This window comes from Grammomys surdaster, unplaced genomic scaffold, assembly GCF_004785775.1.
Source record: "Grammomys surdaster isolate TR1022 unplaced genomic scaffold, NIH_TR_1.0 191, whole genome shotgun sequence".
NCBI classification, from domain to species: domain Eukaryota; kingdom Metazoa; phylum Chordata; class Mammalia; order Rodentia; family Muridae; genus Grammomys; species Grammomys surdaster.
The window spans coordinates 17,257,325-17,276,330 of NW_021604636.1; the positions used below are offsets into that span (position 1 = coordinate 17,257,325).

At 38.7% G+C, this 19,006-nt stretch overlaps 1 protein-coding gene across 2 annotated transcripts in view; it reads right to left on the minus strand.

Annotated features, from left to right (window-relative positions):
- Positions 1 to 18,402, minus strand: part of Acvr2a (activin A receptor type 2A) — an 80,976-nt gene extending 62,574 nt beyond the window's left edge. For both annotated transcript variants that reach the window (XM_028769193.1, XM_028769192.1), the window contains exon 1: positions 17,991 to 18,402. In XM_028769193.1, coding sequence (XP_028625026.1) covers positions 17,991 to 18,045 — 55 coding nt within the window. In that variant the 5' untranslated portion in view covers positions 18,046 to 18,402. The remainder of the gene's footprint in view (positions 1 to 17,990) is intronic.
- Positions 18,403 to 19,006: the final 604 nt, after the last annotated feature.

A 19,006-nucleotide genomic window follows, 5' to 3' on the forward strand; every position in this document is an offset into this window, starting at 1 on the left:
CAAGTAAGCAATTAATGACCATTACTACTAAATGACTTTCCAAATGGGAGGCAGAAACAATGCAAATTTGTTTTTCCCACACAAGAAATTCCAATCAGCTTCTCTGAATTAAGTTAACCACTTTAAGAAGATTCGGACACTCACTTCTAATGCTCAATTCACTAATTACTCAGGTGGTCATCAGAGCAAATGAGTGCTGACCTGGTCCTAACCCTGGCTTACTGGAATGCTTCTCTGTCTTTACATAGCTGTATTTCCATTCCAGAGATGGAGAAAGCTCTGCTGTATCAGCCACAGAAACAATAACAGATCATCAACAACTCAGTTTGGGAACAGCATTTCCAGCTACATCATAGGTTGCAAAAGGTGCTGCCAATATCAGCTGCTTTTAAAAGGGAACAGGAAAAAGAAACCTTGCCCTCACAGGTTGGAGGGAAACACTGTTCAAAAATCAGTAATTCATATTTCAATTTATATTTTAGAATATTTGATTCAGTAGAACCAATTTAAGTCTTTCAGGCTTAAATATTCCAGCTCTCCTGCTTATTCAGTCAAAGAGCCTTAGGTAAGTTACTGGGTCTCAGTTTCCTCATCTATAAAGTGGGAATAGTATTTATCTACTAGGGTGGGTAATTTGCACATACTATCACCAAAACTTACAATCTTACTCACAGCATACTCCAAGTAGTGGTTGTTGATGGTGGAAGTTTAAATAAATGATAATCGTTAGCAATATTATTATTATTGTTGAACCTAACAATATGGCTGGGCTGTGACATAACTTGCCAGTTCTAATTTTAACAAAGGAAATGTAGTAAAGTAAAATCTAGCACATGTCCACAAGACTGACCTATTAGAAAAACAATTCTCAACATTTCTTATCAGAAAGCAAAAATGAGTGAGAAAAGCACTCCAACAAACAAGGGCAGCATTTGCACATAATCCCTTCTGGCAACAACATCACCTATGGGTTTATGGCTGCCATCTCTCAGTACAGAAGCAGAACAACATTTGCCCTAAAATTAGAACTCGTTTTAGTGCTGCTTATTGCTTGCTATATTACTATTCCTGGCTCCCCAGGACCAAACCATGGTTTCTTCAAAATGTAGTAGTACAAAGCAACTACTGACAAATTACTGCAAATATTTCTCCCCCTAAGTCTGGAAATAATGGGGCTGGATTAAGCTCAGGTGTGTACTCTTTCTAGCACTCTGAACTTAAGTCAGGCCTTTAGTCTTAGCCCTATAGATAGTGATTTCAAACAAATTACATCATCTCAAGTCTGGATTAAACAAAGATATAAAGTTTACTTCAAATAAACCCCCCAAAGAATCAAATAGGCACATAGAATCATTTTAAAACCTTAAATAGATAAAAATTATCTTCCCAGAAGTACTGTTACTCTAATCCTGAAAACGAAAACATGACTAACTTTTGGAAATCTCAACTTCTCTCCTAACACAGCCACTCCTTTTATCTCATTTGCAAAGAAAGTTCTTAAGCATCCTCATTGGAAGTATACTTCTGAAAGAAAAATTATTCCATTCTATAATTTACTGATAAGATCTCTCAGTTTTTATATAAATAATATTACTAAATCACATACTTGAAAATAAGAACACTACTCTTTAAAAAATCAAATAATGTTGTGAAATTTAAGCAGAGTCAAAGAAATATTACTAATTTACAAAACAAACAAACACAAATATTATTTGCATTCTGAATAAAACAAGATGGCCAAATGCCAAAGTGCAGTATCTCAATAATACTAGAATACTAGAATGCCCTCAATTTTCAACTCACTACATTTTGGCTTGTTCATATTCCATAAACAGTTTAGGCACTGCTAGATAATAGCAAACAGCACCAGAAATTAATATTTATTGAGTTATACTCAATACTACATCTGAGAAATCAGTCCAAGCACATTACAGTAACTTACACTTCACAATAATATATAAAGTAGATAGATTTGTCATCTACATGTCCTAGATGAGAACCAGGCCATCTACCTCTCCTGTTCTCAGTAAACACTAACCACTTATTTTACAGTGAATGAAGTTTAAAGAACTTAGGGTAGACAAACACATAAAAGTAACAAGCAATTATAACATGGAAAGCCAAAGACATTATTAAAGGAGGCTAGAAGACATGTGGCAGGCCTAAAAGAGACTATGTTAAGTCTTTGGGAAGTACTAGCTGATACTCATTCCAGATGATTGGTGATTCCAATTCAAAAGCATTCTTGCCTATCTTATCCAGCCTGGGGAAAACAGAATACATTTTAAGGGTCTGTTATCTTGCCATTTTTTACCTAAGTATGAGTGTGTCTGCTATATATAGTTTTGCTAATTTTCTAATGAATAAAAAACTAGCTTGTCCAATCTTTTTCTTCTCATAACATTCCAAATCAAATTAGAGGTCAGAATCAGTTAATTTTCACCATATTTGCTAACTTAACATACTATAGGCAAAAATGTCTCAAAATATGTACTATGACTTTTAAGTGCTTAAAATGAGTAATTATTCTAGACTAATCTAATGTTTCTGAGCTCACTATCTTTTTCAGAGAACTATCCAATCAGAATATCAAAGGTACCAAAAGCCAAGACTCTTACTTAACTAAATGCACAAGCAGGTCCAGTTTTATCCACACCCATTTGTAAACTGCCACCTCAGAAGAGCCAGATGGCCTTTCTACTTTAGTTTCCTTCTAATTCACTCTTAGTCAAATACATGACTGTATGACTCTCACCAATTGTATCCTCTCAATCCCCTGCTTTTCCTATCATTGAGTTAAGTTAGAAGTTAACTAAGAAGATACAAATTAAAGGGGAAATGGCAGAGGGAAGAATAAAGAAGGTGCAATCGGCCCTCTCACTTGTCACTCTTGTAGAGTTCATTTCATCCCACTGGACCAGTGGCCAAGTACAGAAACTAATTAGGTACCTTAGTGATCTGGTGAGCTATCACCAACTGAGATGTGTTTTGTCCCCTAAAACACAAAGGCCATATATAACTTCTTTCTACCACCTAAATGGTATGGGCACCTCTGAGCCACAGCTATAAAGCTCGTTGACCGTGTCATCCTGCCTTCTCTTATGTAGTAAGCTAGCAGTCTCCTATGTACAAGGAGCATATTGTAGAAAGCAAGCAGATTCCTGGTCAAACCTCTGGCTTTCACACAAATTAATAAGAAAGGGATTCATGGAAGGAGGATGGAATCTCAAGGTCAGTATCCCAAACCCTCAGAAAACAGGCTTTTAAAACTTCCTGAGCACAATACACTTCACTGTAACCTAATTTACAAATACAACTGAAATTTCACAAAACATCCTTTTACTACTATGAGTGACTCTGATCATTGTCCATTTTCTTTCTTTCTATTAATATGGACATACTACATGAATTTCAAGATACTCTAAGAAGTTGCGACCTATAGTTTGTAAAGAAAACTACCTTTCATTCTTTTCTCTCCCCCTCCTCCAACTTTTTTCTCCCATTCTCTTCTCTCTAGCCATCCACACATAGCTTTTTGAACCTAGAACAGGGTAGTTTTAGGATGCAAAGTCTAGGGGGCAGAAGAGAGATCAAGAAAGACAGAAATCCTGCTGATAATGGAGAGAGCATTTGCTCTGGTCTAAGAAAGAATACTAAATATCCATCTTGTATTATTCCGAAGGATAAAGTTTTACAGTACGGCCAGAATACAAAATAGGCAAACTAGTGGTATGGATTGGTCTGGGGTGGTAGCCAACAAATGTTGACAAAGATTTTGTCCAGGGCTGGCTCAGTGGTTAAAAGCACTGGCTGTTCTTCCAGAGGATGCAGGTTTGATGCCCAGCATCCACATAGCAGCTTACAACCAGCTGTTAACTCCAGTTCCAGGGCCTCTGACATCATCCTCTAGCCTCTCTTTTGGCTTCTGTAGGCACGAAGCCATGCATGTGGTGAACAGACACACATGCAGGCAAACATCCACACACTTAAAATAGAAAATTGGTGGGGAAAAGGAAAGAAAATGTGTCTAGGTTCAAAAGATAATTTTGTTTAGTAATAATTTATTTCTAATTGAGAGAGATGGGCCACCTGCAAGTATCCAAGAGACTAATATTCTACAGATCAAATCTACTTTGTGACCTGGTTTCACTCAGTCTCTGAAAAATGGTTTTAAAAAGAAATCAAAACAATATTTTGTGACATATGAATATGAAACTGAAATTTCAGCATTTATAAATAAAGTCTTATTACAATATATTTACAGTCATTTATTTATATAATAATTATGGCTATCTTTTAAAATAGGTAGAATTTAATATCTCTAAAAGACTGTTGTAAAATATTTACTATCTAACACTTTATAAGAAATGTTTACAGACTCCTGTCCCAAAAACTTGAAAGCACTGACCAAAATATTAACCTTCTATATGCTAGATACTGGAAACTATATAATGAATAATGGTCCTCTTACATATTATGAGAGGTGGCAGGGGCAGGGTGAGTGTTAGAGGCCAAAATGCAATTGGTAAGAACTATCAGAGAGGCAATATGGCAAATGATAAAGGTGGACGGGGTCACGGTAGAAGTATGCATTCCTTTCATAGCTGATACTAAGTTGCTTACAGAAGTAACAACTTTATTCATTGGCAGCTTTCAGACAAATGGCTTATCATTAAGAATCACAAAATTCTGAAGTAGAGGATCTGTCATAGTTAAACCTTTACATTTCTCTGTATAACTTGAAGAATATCACTGTTTTACTTATAAATATTTGGTGACCAAAATAAAAATTTTACATTTCATGTATACTTTTACATGGGAATATGAGTTTCTGTGTGTAGTCTTAGATCATCAATTAATCTTGTGAGCTGGCCATTACAAAGTCCACTTCACAAGTAAAGGAATTAGATTATAGAATTTCTCCAAGTTTAGACAAACTACACATCATTGTAGTGAGAAACCTATGTTTTCTCCCTGACAAATTTTTTCTATTTTTCTTATACTAATCCAAGGATCATATAATTAATTAATGATACTAAATTTCAAGATAAGAGAAATTCTTAGTTATTTGTTCTTAAACTTGTTCTTGTAAACCAAGCAACTACATTTATGCCAGCAATATTGGTTTTTATTTCTTTAGTCCTTACAAAGTACTATGTTCCAATGGTAAAAGATTCTGTAATTATAAAGGCAGGGCCAACAGCTTCTTGTTCTCTAATTCACTAAGTCGCTTTCACAATATTAATACAAGACTAATAACTATAAAAATGTCACTTAAATCAAGGCTGATACATACATGTCACCAGTCTAAAAGAGAACTACAGTTCCTGATATGGGGATACTCTTGGGCTCCAGTAAGCAAGCCTGTAGATTAACAGACAAAACTCAGTTTCACTAGCTCCATTGAAAATGAAGTCTGCCTACCCTTCTCTAATCCTAACCCAGGCTTCACTTCTGCCTTCAAAACTGGGGTCAGCATAGGTCTTCTTACACCTACCATCCAGATGGAGAAAGTCACTTGACATTTTATTAGACCCTGCCAGTACTCCAATCGTCCTACTTTAATTACCTCTATTATTTCTAGCTCTCTCAGCTAGAAATAATAAGAAATAAGAAACCTCTATGTACATTTTAACAGCAAAAAAAAAAAAAATTAAGTAGCAATTAATTCCCAACTCAACACCCAGGCCAGGTTTATATAATTTTAAGGAAGTAAAGAAGAGAATACGAAAAGGTTATTACCAAATAAGATTTGTTACGTAATTTTATACTGACTAAAAGGATGGACAGGGCAGCCACCACTCACTGTTCAGACCTGGGAAAAGGCCAGGCTTCCTCTGATTTCACCACTCTGCACTACTCAGAAGGAAAGCAGTTTTTCCTATGCAGCTGCTACTACTGAACCTCTGTCCTAGGAAGAGTTGGTCTCCTTGCACCAAGTACACCTGCCTCCATCAAACAGTTCAGGCTAGAAATTTCTCCAAATAAAATACCAAGTTGACTATGTAGTTGGTAAAGGCTGAAGCCCTGAGTAAAACTACCAGCCCAAAGTACAATTTATCCTTTCAGCATTTATATAAGACCTCCATAACCTGAAAAGATAAATTTTTCAGTGATAAACGTCTAAGAAGATAAACTTATAAGGATGAAGATACAAAATACACTTGAATTTTTATTTCTGAATCTTCAATCATGTCAATAAAACAGTATACTGTATGTTTGAAACACTAAAGAGTTAGCAATTTTTTAAAGTGGATATATGAAGAGAAAAATAAGAATTTAAAATAGCATATGCACAAAATTCATAGACAGGAGTGTCACGAAAACACAAAAACCTAGCCTGGGTTTGATCATCCCTTTTGTAGGTTGGTCTGTTCATTGATTAGTTTTTTGTTTTAGTAATAACAAATTGGGGGAAGGGTGATATTAAAGGAACTGGTAATAACAGACAAGTTTTATATAATACAATCAGATATTGTGAAAAACCAGAAGAGGCCTTCCTTGGACAGCCTCTCCAGTTTACACTGATGTGAGAAGCTGCTCTTTGCCCCTGTGCACTCTCATCTATAAAAGGTTCTTAACCAAATCATTTCCTCTTTAAAGCTCTTTACTTTCCCAGTGTCCTTTCCATCTTATTCTAACTCCTACCCCTGTACATTCCCAAATTTCTTCAGGCAGCCAATTAAATATCTATGAAATTTCTACTTGGTGTCAGGAACTAGGTCATACCGTGGGGCACTGTAATGAAGGAAGGAGCCACTTCTTCCCATACTCAGCTTGCGCTCTAGTAATAAGACAAAACAAAACAAACAAACAAAAAAACCAAGGCAAACAATTAGAACGTAACATATAACATGAGGCAAATGAAGTGTTAAGCTCTCACCACCTCTTAATTTCTGACAGCACATACAGCAATGCATAATTATTTGATTTATTTCACTACATGTTTATCACAAGAGTTCCATAGGACATGATCACATTGGTATTGTTCACTGCAGTACTTAGCATTTACCCTTGGGATGGTTTGTGTATGCTTGGCCCAGGGAGTGGCACTATTAAGAGGTGTGGCCTTGTTGAAGTGGGTGTGTCATTGTGGGCATGGGCTTTAATACCCTTGTCCTCGATCTCTGGAAGTCAGTCTTCTCCTAGTGGCCTTCAGATGAAGATGTAGAACTCTCAGCTCCTCCTGAACCATGCTTACCTGGATGCTGCCATGCTCTAGCCTTGATGATAACCTCTGAACCTGTAAGCCATCCCCAATTAAAAGTTGTCCTTATAAGAGTTGCCTTGGTCATGGTGTCTGTTCACAGCAGTAAAACCCTAAGACAACCATGTATCCACATGTTTATCTGTTAAATGAACAACTTATCAATATTATCTACTTTAATTCAGGAATGAATAAAATAAGGTATTGATGTTGTTAAAGGTCAGAAACAAGTTGAGTAACATACTCTTTAAGTTTACCAGATGGTGGTGGCACATCTTTAATTCTGGCACCTGGAAGGCAGAAGCAGTTGGATCCACAGAAAGAGGGAGTTAGTTCTAGGTCAGTCAGGGCTACATGGAGAAACCCTGAGTTAAACCAATAATAATAATAATAATAATAATAATAATAATAAATGAAATTAATTAACTAATAAAAAATAAAATAAAAATAGAGAAAATAACAATATTTGGTTTGGTTTGATGATAGTCTCCTGTAGCTCAACCTAGCCTCAAACTCTTTACTGATCTTGAACTTTGGAACCTCCTGCCTCCTCAAGTGCTGAGAGTACAAGCCTAGGCCATGCCTTTTATGTGCTGCTAGGGAATTGAACCCAGGGCTCCATACTCCGTGGGTAAGCATTTTATGACCTGAGCTACATCATAGTCTTCAAAATATTTATTTTTAAAATTCAAACAACTGAAGGGCAGAGAAGACTCAATGGATAACAGTGCTTGTTCTACAAGCACAAGGGTCTGAATCCTACACATGCTCCAAATGCCTACAACCCTAACACTGGGAAGGCAAAGACAGACTTAACTAGCCCTTTATAGGGTGCCACCATGTTCCAATAGTAAAAGATTCTGAAAATGTAAAGGCAGGGCTGACAGCTTCTGTTCTCTAGTTTAATGAAGTGAGTCCCTTTCATGAATGACATCAATACAAAGCTGCTAACCATAAATAAAAATGTCACCTAAATCAAGGCTTGTAAATACATGTCACCAGTATAAATAGAACTACAGTTTCTGATATGGGAATGTTCTTGCGCCAAGCTCACTGATAAGGAAAATAGTCCTCATCTGAACAGCTGATTCAGTGAGAGACTACCCAGGTCTCAAGGCAAAAAAGAAGATAGCAATAAAGGAAGAAACCCAAAGACCTGCTCTGGCCTCTACATGAGCTTGCACTAGGACACACACTCACTCTCATGGGCATTCACCACACATTCAGGCACACACATACAAATCAATTAGGAGAACAAGCCTAGCACTGTGGAGATAGAATCAGAGGAGCAAGAGTTCAAGGCCACTCTCCGCTTTGTAGTAAGTTTGAAGACAGACTAGGCTACATGACCTTTTATCTAAAAGAAGAAAAGAAAAAAATATATATACTGACCAACTAATCTTTTAAGAATTAAGTATCTGGTATCTAAAAATGGCCTTAAGAAATCTTCAAAGTTGATGGCCTACAGAGATGGGTCAGTGGCACTACCTGTTCTTCCAGAGGTCCTGAGTTCAATCCTCAGCAGCCATACAGTGGTTCACAATCATCTACAATAGGATCTGATGCCCTCTTCTGGCATGCAGGTGTACATGCAGATAGAGTACTCATATACATAAAATAAATAAATCTTAAAAAAAGAAAAACCTTCAAAGTTTACTTTTGCATTAAAAAAGTTTTTAAAAAAATACCTAAAATTTAAATGTAGTTGTTCAAGAAGAATATTTTAAATTCCATCAGATAAGATACTTACCTAAATGTTTTGTTTTCACTTTTGTTTTCCTGAATCAGGGTTTGGCTGTTTTGCTCAAGCTGCCCTGCTACTATGTAGCCCTGGCTAACTTCAAAATCACTGCAATCTCCCCTGCCTCAATCCATGCTAAAACAAGTGAACTTTAAGTAAATACTGGTTTAAAACAAAACAAAAAAAAAAAAACAAAAACAAAACCTCTATCTGAAGATTCTAGGGAATCCTAGCACCTCTCTGGCATTCTATATTTACATTTTCTTTGGCTATATTATTGTTAGAATATTGTTTTGCTGTAGTTGCTCAGTAATTTGACTAAAAATTTAAAAATATCTCCCAAAAACTGAACCTATATTTTAAATGTCTTCTATACTATGCCCTTCTAAATTAGACTCAAAGATCACTAACAGATGTCAGTGTTATTCTGGAGCAGCTACTATGCTACTTAGTGTGTCTCCTTTAATACAACTTGGCTTATACATGTTCCAATGTAACCTCAGGGTTTTAGAAACTCTCCATGCTCTCATGACTCACCCACTCCCAGTCATCGTGAAATGCCTTGGATCACAAGTTTGATGTAACAACTGTACTCAGAAAGATGTGAACAAAAGATTTTTTTTCCAAATAATGGTATTCTAGAGTAGGGGCAGGGTCTTACTTTAAAGCCCAGGCTGGCCCAGAACTCACTTCATAGCCTACACTGTCCTTGAAATCATGGCAATCCTCCTACCTCAGCCTTACAAATGCTGAGATTACATGAGTAAACCATCACACTTGCAATATCATTTCTATCAAATATAAATTTTAAAATCAGCAATTCTAACTAAGAATAAAGCTTATAATTTTTAAAGCTCCAAGTTTGTAACAAGAATATTTTATTACAACATATAAAAAGTTGACATGTTCTAAACAATCTGTCCCCACATGTGCAGCCAGTCCTTCTAGTTACTGTCTTCCTGCTTTACATGTGCTTGTTTCAGCAACATTGGAAAATAAAAGTTAGACCCAGTAATAGTGGAAACAAAGAAAAACTGTTTTTATCTCGTCTAAAAGAATGGCTGCCGGGCAGTAGTGGCGCACAGCTTTAATCCCAGCACTTGGGAGGCAGAGGCAGGTGGATTTCTGAGTTCGAGGCCAACCTGGTCTACAGTGAGTTCCAGGACAGCCAGAGCTACACAGAGAAACCCTGTCTCAAAAAAAAGAAAAAAAGAAAAAAAAGAAAAAAAAAAAAAAAAGAATGGCCTGTGGAACAGGTAGACTTCAGGCATGAATAGCACCAACTTCAGCAAAGACCTTAGTGTACTTGTGTAGAGCAGTATTACTGTGAGGAACGACATCTCACATAAATTAAGAATAGAAAGATTAAGATCACCAAGAGAGTTAAAAGGGGTAACTACTAGAAGGTAACTATCCTCTAAACATAAACATGCAGAGCCATTAATACTCAGAATCATTACTGACAACCCAATGGAGATCAATTCATCGGTGTCTTCCCTTGTAAAATATCATTACATTTTTTTCATGAGTTTTAGTATCTTTTATTTTTCTAAATTCACATGTGTACTTTCATTCATGTTTACCATGGAAAACCATAGCCACCTAGACATTTATTTAGCTATAAGAAACGTTTCTAATTCCTTCTGGCCTGTTATTTCCTTACCACTTGTATTAGTAATGCTATCATCTACCTTAATCTTCACATTGCTTTTCTGTCCTGTACTCCAAATACACAGATCCGGGACATCCATCAGGATCTTTATCATTCCTTCCAATATTGCCTCTGTTTCTGTTCTTCCATCTGAATTTATGCCCTCAGCTGAGACCGCTTATCTCTGTAAGCAAAGCATAAGCGTTCCTGAGGACACCAATATTTCCTTTGGATTAGGTCTATCCCAACTTACCTTCCAATCTTTCTCAAGTTTATGTTCAAGTATCACCTATCATTCCAATGCTTCTTCTTGGCTTTTCCTTCACATTTCATAAACATCCTTTTAAATTTCCTGTCAAGATCTTGTATTCCCAGTATCTATTTGTGCTAGTAATATTTCCTGAGTGAAAAACTCTAAACATCCCCAAAATACAAGAAAGTGCTAAAACAGAATGAGATTGTAATTTAAACAACTGGACCAGAAGAAAAAAGGAGTACAAAGAGTCAGGTCCAAGTTCTCCCCTAGGACAGCCTGCTCTAACAGTGGCACATACTGTTAAGAGATTAACATTAAAGCCATTTTGGTACTTTTTTTTTTTTAAATCTCATTCAAACAGTACAGAGCAGAGGGAATAAGGGAACTGCAGAACTTGGATAGGTGTTTTTGACAATTACAGTCCATTAGTTAGCCATTGACTCAATGGCCCACATTCAACTTTTTTTAAATTTTACTTTGTTTGTTCTATGTTTATGGGTCTACATTTAAGGCTGGGTATCACCTGCATGCCTGCCACTCACAGAAGCCAGAAGAGATCTCCTGGGACTGATGTTACAGAGGGTTGTGAGGTACCATGTGAGTGCTGGGAACTAAACTCAAGTCCCCTGGAAGATCGATCAGCCAGTGCCCTTAACTGCTGAGACATCTCTCCAGCCCTAATACTCATCATATATAAATGAAACAGAATATAGCAATAAATAAAAGTATCCCTCTTGTATACAGTAAGAGTAATAATTCATGATGCTTTAATCTGACATACACATAGACACTATCACATGGAGACTAAGTCATGATACAATGTATAATTCTCACTGTGGATTATAGTTTAAAAATTAGGAACATCACTGAACTTGAAGATATGGAAGAATCTATAAATCCACACAATTCAAATTCTAACAAAATGCTAATCTAGGGATTAGAGACAAAGCATTTTTAAAAGTGAACAGAACTTAAGGATATCAAAACAACCACTAGTAAAGTGTATTTTCTTAATAGTATGTCCCTATTGTGATCAAATCCTGAGAAATCAGAAAGCTTTTAGAGATCACCTAACCCAAGTTCATTACTTAATAACATAAAAGGAAATCTATGCACCAAACACGCAAAACAGTTGCATTTCATTCACTAAATAAGGATTTTCTAAGAAGCTACTGTATTCCAGGGTATACATACAGTGGTTAAAGGGAAACTCTTCAAAAATAAAAACTAGATAAGCATTTGTACTTGGCCAGTGAACATTTACAGAACTTACCGAAACTAAGGTCACTCCAAAAGTGTTAAAGAACAAAAGCTACTACACCTCAATAGTGGTTGGGTGGCAGAGAAAATATTTCTAAGGATAACACTTTTCAATCTTAAAAATAACAGCAGTTAACTGGATAAAGCAGGAAGAAACAACACACATAAATGCACAAGGCATACAATAAAAGGTAACTACATTTTGAGTTTGTAAAACTAAAGCACAGAACTTATGAGTCGGAGGAGTGGCGACATTGTTGGAGTGCTTGCCAGGTACGGTGGCAAAGGTGGTCCTCTGAGTTCAAGGCCAAACCAGTCTACACAGAATTCCAGGTCGGTCAAAGCTGCACAGGGAAGCCCTGTCTCAAAACAAACAGACAAACAAACAAACAGCAACAACAACAAAAACTCATGTGCCACCTCATCAAACCACTTTCTAAAGTGTACACCATTTATATTCCTATTTTGTAGAGGCACAAGAAAATGAACTAAGTTTGACAAAGATGTAAGTGAAAGACTGTAAGCAAAATTGAGTGATTAATTGACTGACTGATTTTTTTAAGACAGATTTTCACTCTGTAAACCAAGCCAGCCTGGAACTTGCTGAGATCTTCCTGCTTCTGCCTACCATGTGCTGGGACTACTGGCATGTACCATTATATCCAGCCTCGGATTTCTTTTTTAACTAGAATAGATTGGGGCGGGGGGATAGTAGCTTTGGGAGGAAAGGAATAGCTTGGGGTCAGAAAAAAAAAAAACTCCCTAGGTACTCCTATTTAAAAAGCTGTAACAGTTTAAGTAAACGAGAAGACACATGAGCTGGACTGCTTTGGCACTTACAGCCCAGGGCTAATCATCATGACCACAGTTTTGTTCACTCTGCATAAAAATCTCCCAATATTTTTTCTGAGTGCATCATTCTAACAGTTCAAAAATTTCAGCTTCATAGAATTACATACTTCTTTTAAGTCCCTTTATTAAACAAAGTCTAACCACTAGATGCACTGGGTACACATGACAGTGACTGAGACATCTGGTCAAGAATGACAGAATGCCAACTGCTATCTACAATAGCTTCCTTGTCTTCTTCCTTTATACTCCATTCCTGGAACTTTCATCTTCAATAGTCAATTTTAAATCAATGTTCTGTCTAGACATGACTGTTACAACCTAACAGAATTAAATCTACAACAGAGGAACTCTAATGTGGGCCCATCAGTGGCAATAAATCCACTCACAGGTCTGGTCAAATTTTGGCTTAAACAGACAATGAACGAAGGACAATAAGAGATTGTTAAAAGGCAGCAAAGAGTTAGAAAAACCTTGAATATGAAAAAGAAAATAGGAACAATTTGAAGTTCAAACCAGTGATACACACTACTCAAGTATGTGTGATAGTCCAAAACCCAGCAAATGAAAGAACAGTGGGAAAGACTATGAAGGGACTGGAGATATGGTTTAGCATCAGAACACTGGCTGCTCTTCCAGAGAACCAGTGTTCTGTTCCTAGCACCCACGTAAGGCCAACAGCTTGTCTATAACTCCAACTCATGTACACATAGTCACATATAGACACACACACACATCAACATATAATTAAAATAGTAAAAATAAATTTAAAATAAAGACTATCTGATCTCAAACATCTTAAATTCTCTTGAATAATATAGTACCACATATTTTAATTCTGTAATTCTCATCTTGCCTGACTAGATTAAGTTTTTAAAACCCAGAGTTCAAAACATGGTAAACATCTATTAATTAAAATCAAGATTTAAACCTAAAAAGTACAAAAGTCTTTAAGGGACTGTAGAATATTACTTGATGTGTTTTAAATGAGTGTAATGATAACCAAAAGCCAGCTAATTGTTCTCAAGAAAATTACACAATCAATAAATCACTTTCAAAATTTTTAAAGTAAACAAAAGAAATATTCCTTTTCAAATAACGAACTTATCTAACCCTAACACTTATACCTTGGAATTATTCAAGAAAAGCATTCATTCTTATCTATATGATACAAAACTTTTTAGATACCATGTTTAGCACACACTGCCCACAGCCATGCAGTTCCAGAATTTCAGTAAGAAAAGGAACGGTCCTAGAAGGAGAGAATACCAGACCAAAACTAAATATGGCTTAACATGATACCCCGGGCAACTATTAATCATGTCCATGAACAAGGGTCTTCATGAATAGTCAGAATAGGTCACTAAAGACTTCACTCACAACTGGCAGCAAAATAGCATAAATGACATATCAGGATGAAATAATATATAATGAGAACTTATTTTCTGAATTCAATCACATTCTAAATGTAAACGATAATGAAAACTTACAACAGAGTCACTTGGCGTTCACCAATATCCTGCACTAGTAAAACTTAGATAACTGACTTTGATGGGAGGGAGCCCATAGCTCTTTCACTAACTTATCAATGGTTTTTAAGCTTTAGAATTTAAAAACTGGTTTCTCAATCTGAGCACTGCTCACAATTTGAGATAGATAATTCTTTGTTGTAGTAGCTGTCCTGTGCAGTGGAAAAAGTTTAGCAACATCTCTGTCTTCTACCCACTAGGTGCCAATTAAGCATCCCCTCCCCAGTTTTGACAAATAAAAAATTTCTCCAGATGTCTCTCTTGAGGAAGAGAGACAAAAATCACTCCAGCATGAGAACCACTAGCTCAGATCATAAACAGGAAAAATTTCAAAGTGGAATGTGGGAGGGAGAATTTGGTTTGGTTTTTCATCTAGTCTGTATGTTTCACCATATTATACTGGGATTTAACAGCATACATGTAAGAGGTTTCTACTTTTAAGAAACAAAGCACTTGGCTGCAGAAGCAGTTTGTTACTGGGCTGCAGAAGCAGTGTTTGCTGCTCTTCCAGAGGACCAGAGTTCAGTTCCCAGCACCTACATTAGACAGCTCATGACTAATTCCAGAGGATCTAACACCTCTGGCCTCCATGCATTTATATGCACATACCAACCCACAAGCAGACACACACCTACACATAATTCAGACCAGTAAAAATAAGTCTCTGCTTTACAAAAAAGAAAAGAGACAAAAGAAAAAACATTATTATCTATGACTTCCTAGCCAACATTCAGAAGTCCTAGAAGACTGTACTATCAGCTCTCCCTCCAACAACACAGTGATGCCTAGCTATCAACTCTGTATTTCTGCTTCTTTCATGAATAACCATACTGTTACCAGTTCACACACAATCCAAAAGAATCTTCAACCTCAGACAGTCAAATACCACAGGACCTTTAGTACCCTAGGTAGGATAAACCTCAGTATTGGGCAATGTTAAATTCATCCTCACATTTTTACAAATTGTAAGAAAACACACAAACTAGCCATGATGCTTCAAATAGTAGAAAGCAGATTTGTGTTTTGAAACAGACTCTGAAGAAGGATAAAGAGGAATAAAAATTAAAAATCGTAGGGAATCTGAAGGCATTCCAGGATGAGGGCAAAACTTAAAATGTTTCTCCTGGAATGAGAGCAAGGAGGAAATTATACACTTGGCCATATCCTACAGGAATAGTCTGCATAATCAGTCTCCATAGCACATACCATGGGATGGAAGCTGAAAAAAACCAAAGTCTAAAAAACATTTAAAAACCAGCAACCATGTATCCTTCCTGAACACCTAGCATAAACACATTCCTCACTACTACTGTTTCCCATTTGATTTTTTTTTAAGTCAGATACCCAGAAACAGACTGGTAATTTAGTAAATTACTTAATTCTAATAAAAATAGCCACCCTCATCTTCTAGTGCCAGATTACACATTACACAGAAAAATCAATTAGAAGATACCACACACACACACACACACACACACACACACAGAGAGAGAGAGAGAGAGAGAGAGAGAGAGAGAAAGAGAGAGAGAGAGAGAGAGAGACCTTTTAAGAGTGCATTTGATTCCTGACAAAGTCCTTTTTTAAAAAAATAGGCATTTTAAACACAAAGTCACTTTCATGTATCAATACAGATTAAAGCTTTTCAAATTATTTCAATAGATTATTTATATGTTTCATAACAGCAGAACTTCTCAACCTCAAAATTTTTGCTATTAACCTGGGAGCCCAGTGAAAATAATCATAAAGGGAACTACTGCTCAGTTCTTTTTACTCCCAAGCCAAGCAGAAGAAGCTGTAAGATCTGTAGTGTCAGCTTGCTTTTCCAGGAGTGATACCTTGGGGCTGCTCAAGAATAACCTCCCTCATCAATTAATGAGACTCAGGTGGGTTTGAAAAAGAATAATGTCCACAGTCCTTGGTCAGTGGCCATGATGCCCCTCCTCCTCAAGGGCAGATCAGAAAAAAAGGCGACCTGAGCAGGAGTTTACCAGCTAGATACATAGATGGGGGGGGGAGCACTATGTGGGGGGAAAAACTACATGGTTAAGTCGGTTCAGAAAAGCAAGATGTTTAACATTATCAAAGCTTCCATTCATTTCAGACACCATTGTTTAGCTTGCTCTCTAAACCAGCACAAAAAGAACTGTCCGCCTGCCTTAAGCATGTTCCTTCTTCCATTTAAACAGACATGATTCTTTTGGTTAATCTCTGGCAATGATCGCCATTTCACAACACATTCAGCCCACCCGGAACTGATCAATACCACTACAGACATAAGACTAGACTTTATCCATTTATTAACCACAAGGAAATGTACCATTCAGCAAAATTCTATACATTACAAAAGATTCTATTAAAAGGGGGTGGGGTAGGGAAGACAGACAGACACACACACAACAGAGAGGTACACAAAGAAAAGACTAGCACCTTCTAATCTCCCTGTGACATAACGAGGGAACAGCACAACCATGAAACCTGTCAATTTGTCCCCCACCCCTCTTCCTTGCCACAACCTAGGAAGTATACACTGAATATTTATAATGAATGCATTCACTGTGACTTTTAAACTGTTTCATCCCTCGAACTAACTCTCCTGCTAAGTGCATCTGCACACCTTTCAGCTAGATGTATGCATTTTCCAGAATTTCAAGTACAAAAGCCTAGTTTTTCCAACCACTGGTTGCAACCATACAATATCTTCACATAATCAAATTTTCGGATATAAAATGGCCAGAGTATGCTCCTAACCTTGAGCTAAAATACAACTCACAAGAATAGCATATTAAACATGAGCACAATTTCACATGCCCTTTTCTAAACTGAAAACAATGTGTCGGTACAAAGCGTTTAAAAGAAGTATTCCGTAGGTAAGCAGAATCTACGCCTGAAAAGAGCACGCAAATGGTGGGTGAAAGCCAGCACACACCAACACACAGCAGCATACCTCTCCTGCACTGGGTTATGGTTAATACTCCAGCAACTATAACTATTTTTAACACTACTGGACAATGAAGTTGGAGAAGACGTGAGACGAGACCTAGATTAAATCGCTGATAGGATGCATTGTTTCTCACAGTCAAAATTAAACACCAGCTCACTTGATCTATGTCTCGATATTCACCGGTGAAGCACTAATTAGATGATGACCAAAACCGGTCCTTGTTTTGGAACAGCTTAGGCTAAATGACATTTCGGAATACCTCCTTCTGGGTCTCAAACCTTTACATAAATTTTCACTTGTGGTATTTGCGGCTTAACAGCAACCCAACCAGCGCTGTCATCGAGTGTTAAGAGCCACAAACCATGACTTTCTCACTTGCACGACAACACAGCACTCAATCTATCAGTTTGCCAAACCAACCCAAAACAAGTGGAATTCATGGAGATTTCCAGATTTGTCAGGGCTGCGGGGTCAGGCGCGGGAAAAGCCTCGGCCCGACAACTGCCCAGCCGACGGCAGCTGGCCACAGCCCCGCCGCGGCGGCTCCTCCACCTACCTGAAGAGCAAGAGATAAGAAAGACGGCGAACGCCAACTTTGCAGCAGCTCCCATTTTCCCGAGGCGCTGGAGAAGCCGTAGAAGTTCTCGCTAGATATCCAGTTCCCTGGGTCTTCCTCGGAGACAAACCTCCTGGTGTAAAATCAACCGTCATAAAACATATTCGGAAGCCCCGAGGCGGGGGGAGGGGGGAGCAAAAAAAAACGTTCACAGGGTTGAAAAAAGGAAAAAAAAAGGCACAACAATTTAAAAAAATGTACCACGGGGGAAAAACCGCCACATACACGCACAACACACAAAACCAAACAACGAAAAGCCAACAACAACAAAAGCGGGTTGGAATCACTGTCAAAATCACTGTCAGCTTCGCTCGCCTCTCGCGTCTCAGCGAACAAAACGCCTAGCTAAGGCGACGAGGCGGCGGCGGCGGCGCCCGCAGCCGCCCGGACGGTCCGGGAGCCGAGCTGCTCCGACGTCCGGACCGACCTTCAACCCGGACACCCAAAGTCCGCGGACCACGGTAGCCGAGCTTGCGGCGGTGGCGGTGAGAGGCGGCGGCGGGAGACGGCGACAGGAGACGGCGGCGCAGGCGGCGGCCAAGTTCTGGTCCAGGCTGTGGCTCCGGCTCCGGCTCCAGCTCCCGGCTCCCGGCTCGGCCGCGTTTTCGGTCTCCTGGCCTCGGCCGGCCCCGCCCCCTACACTTCCGGTTCCGGCCCGAAGCTGGAAGCCAGGCGCGGCGGAGAAACGCTCCGCGGCGGCGGTGGTGGCGGCGGCGGGAGCGGCGGCAGGGCGCAGCGCGCGTGCCGGGCGGCGAGCGCGAGGAGATTGCCCGGGAGGCGGGGCGAGTCGGAGGGGCGGGGCGGGAGCTGGAGCGCGCTCCGCGAGGCCTGCCGGACCCGAGACCGAGCTGACGGGACGGCGGGCCCTGCGGGTGCCTGCCGCGACCACGAGTCGCCCGCCGTGCCCAGTGCGGTGCCCGCCCGGGCGCGAGAGCCGCGGCACCCGAGCGGGATGG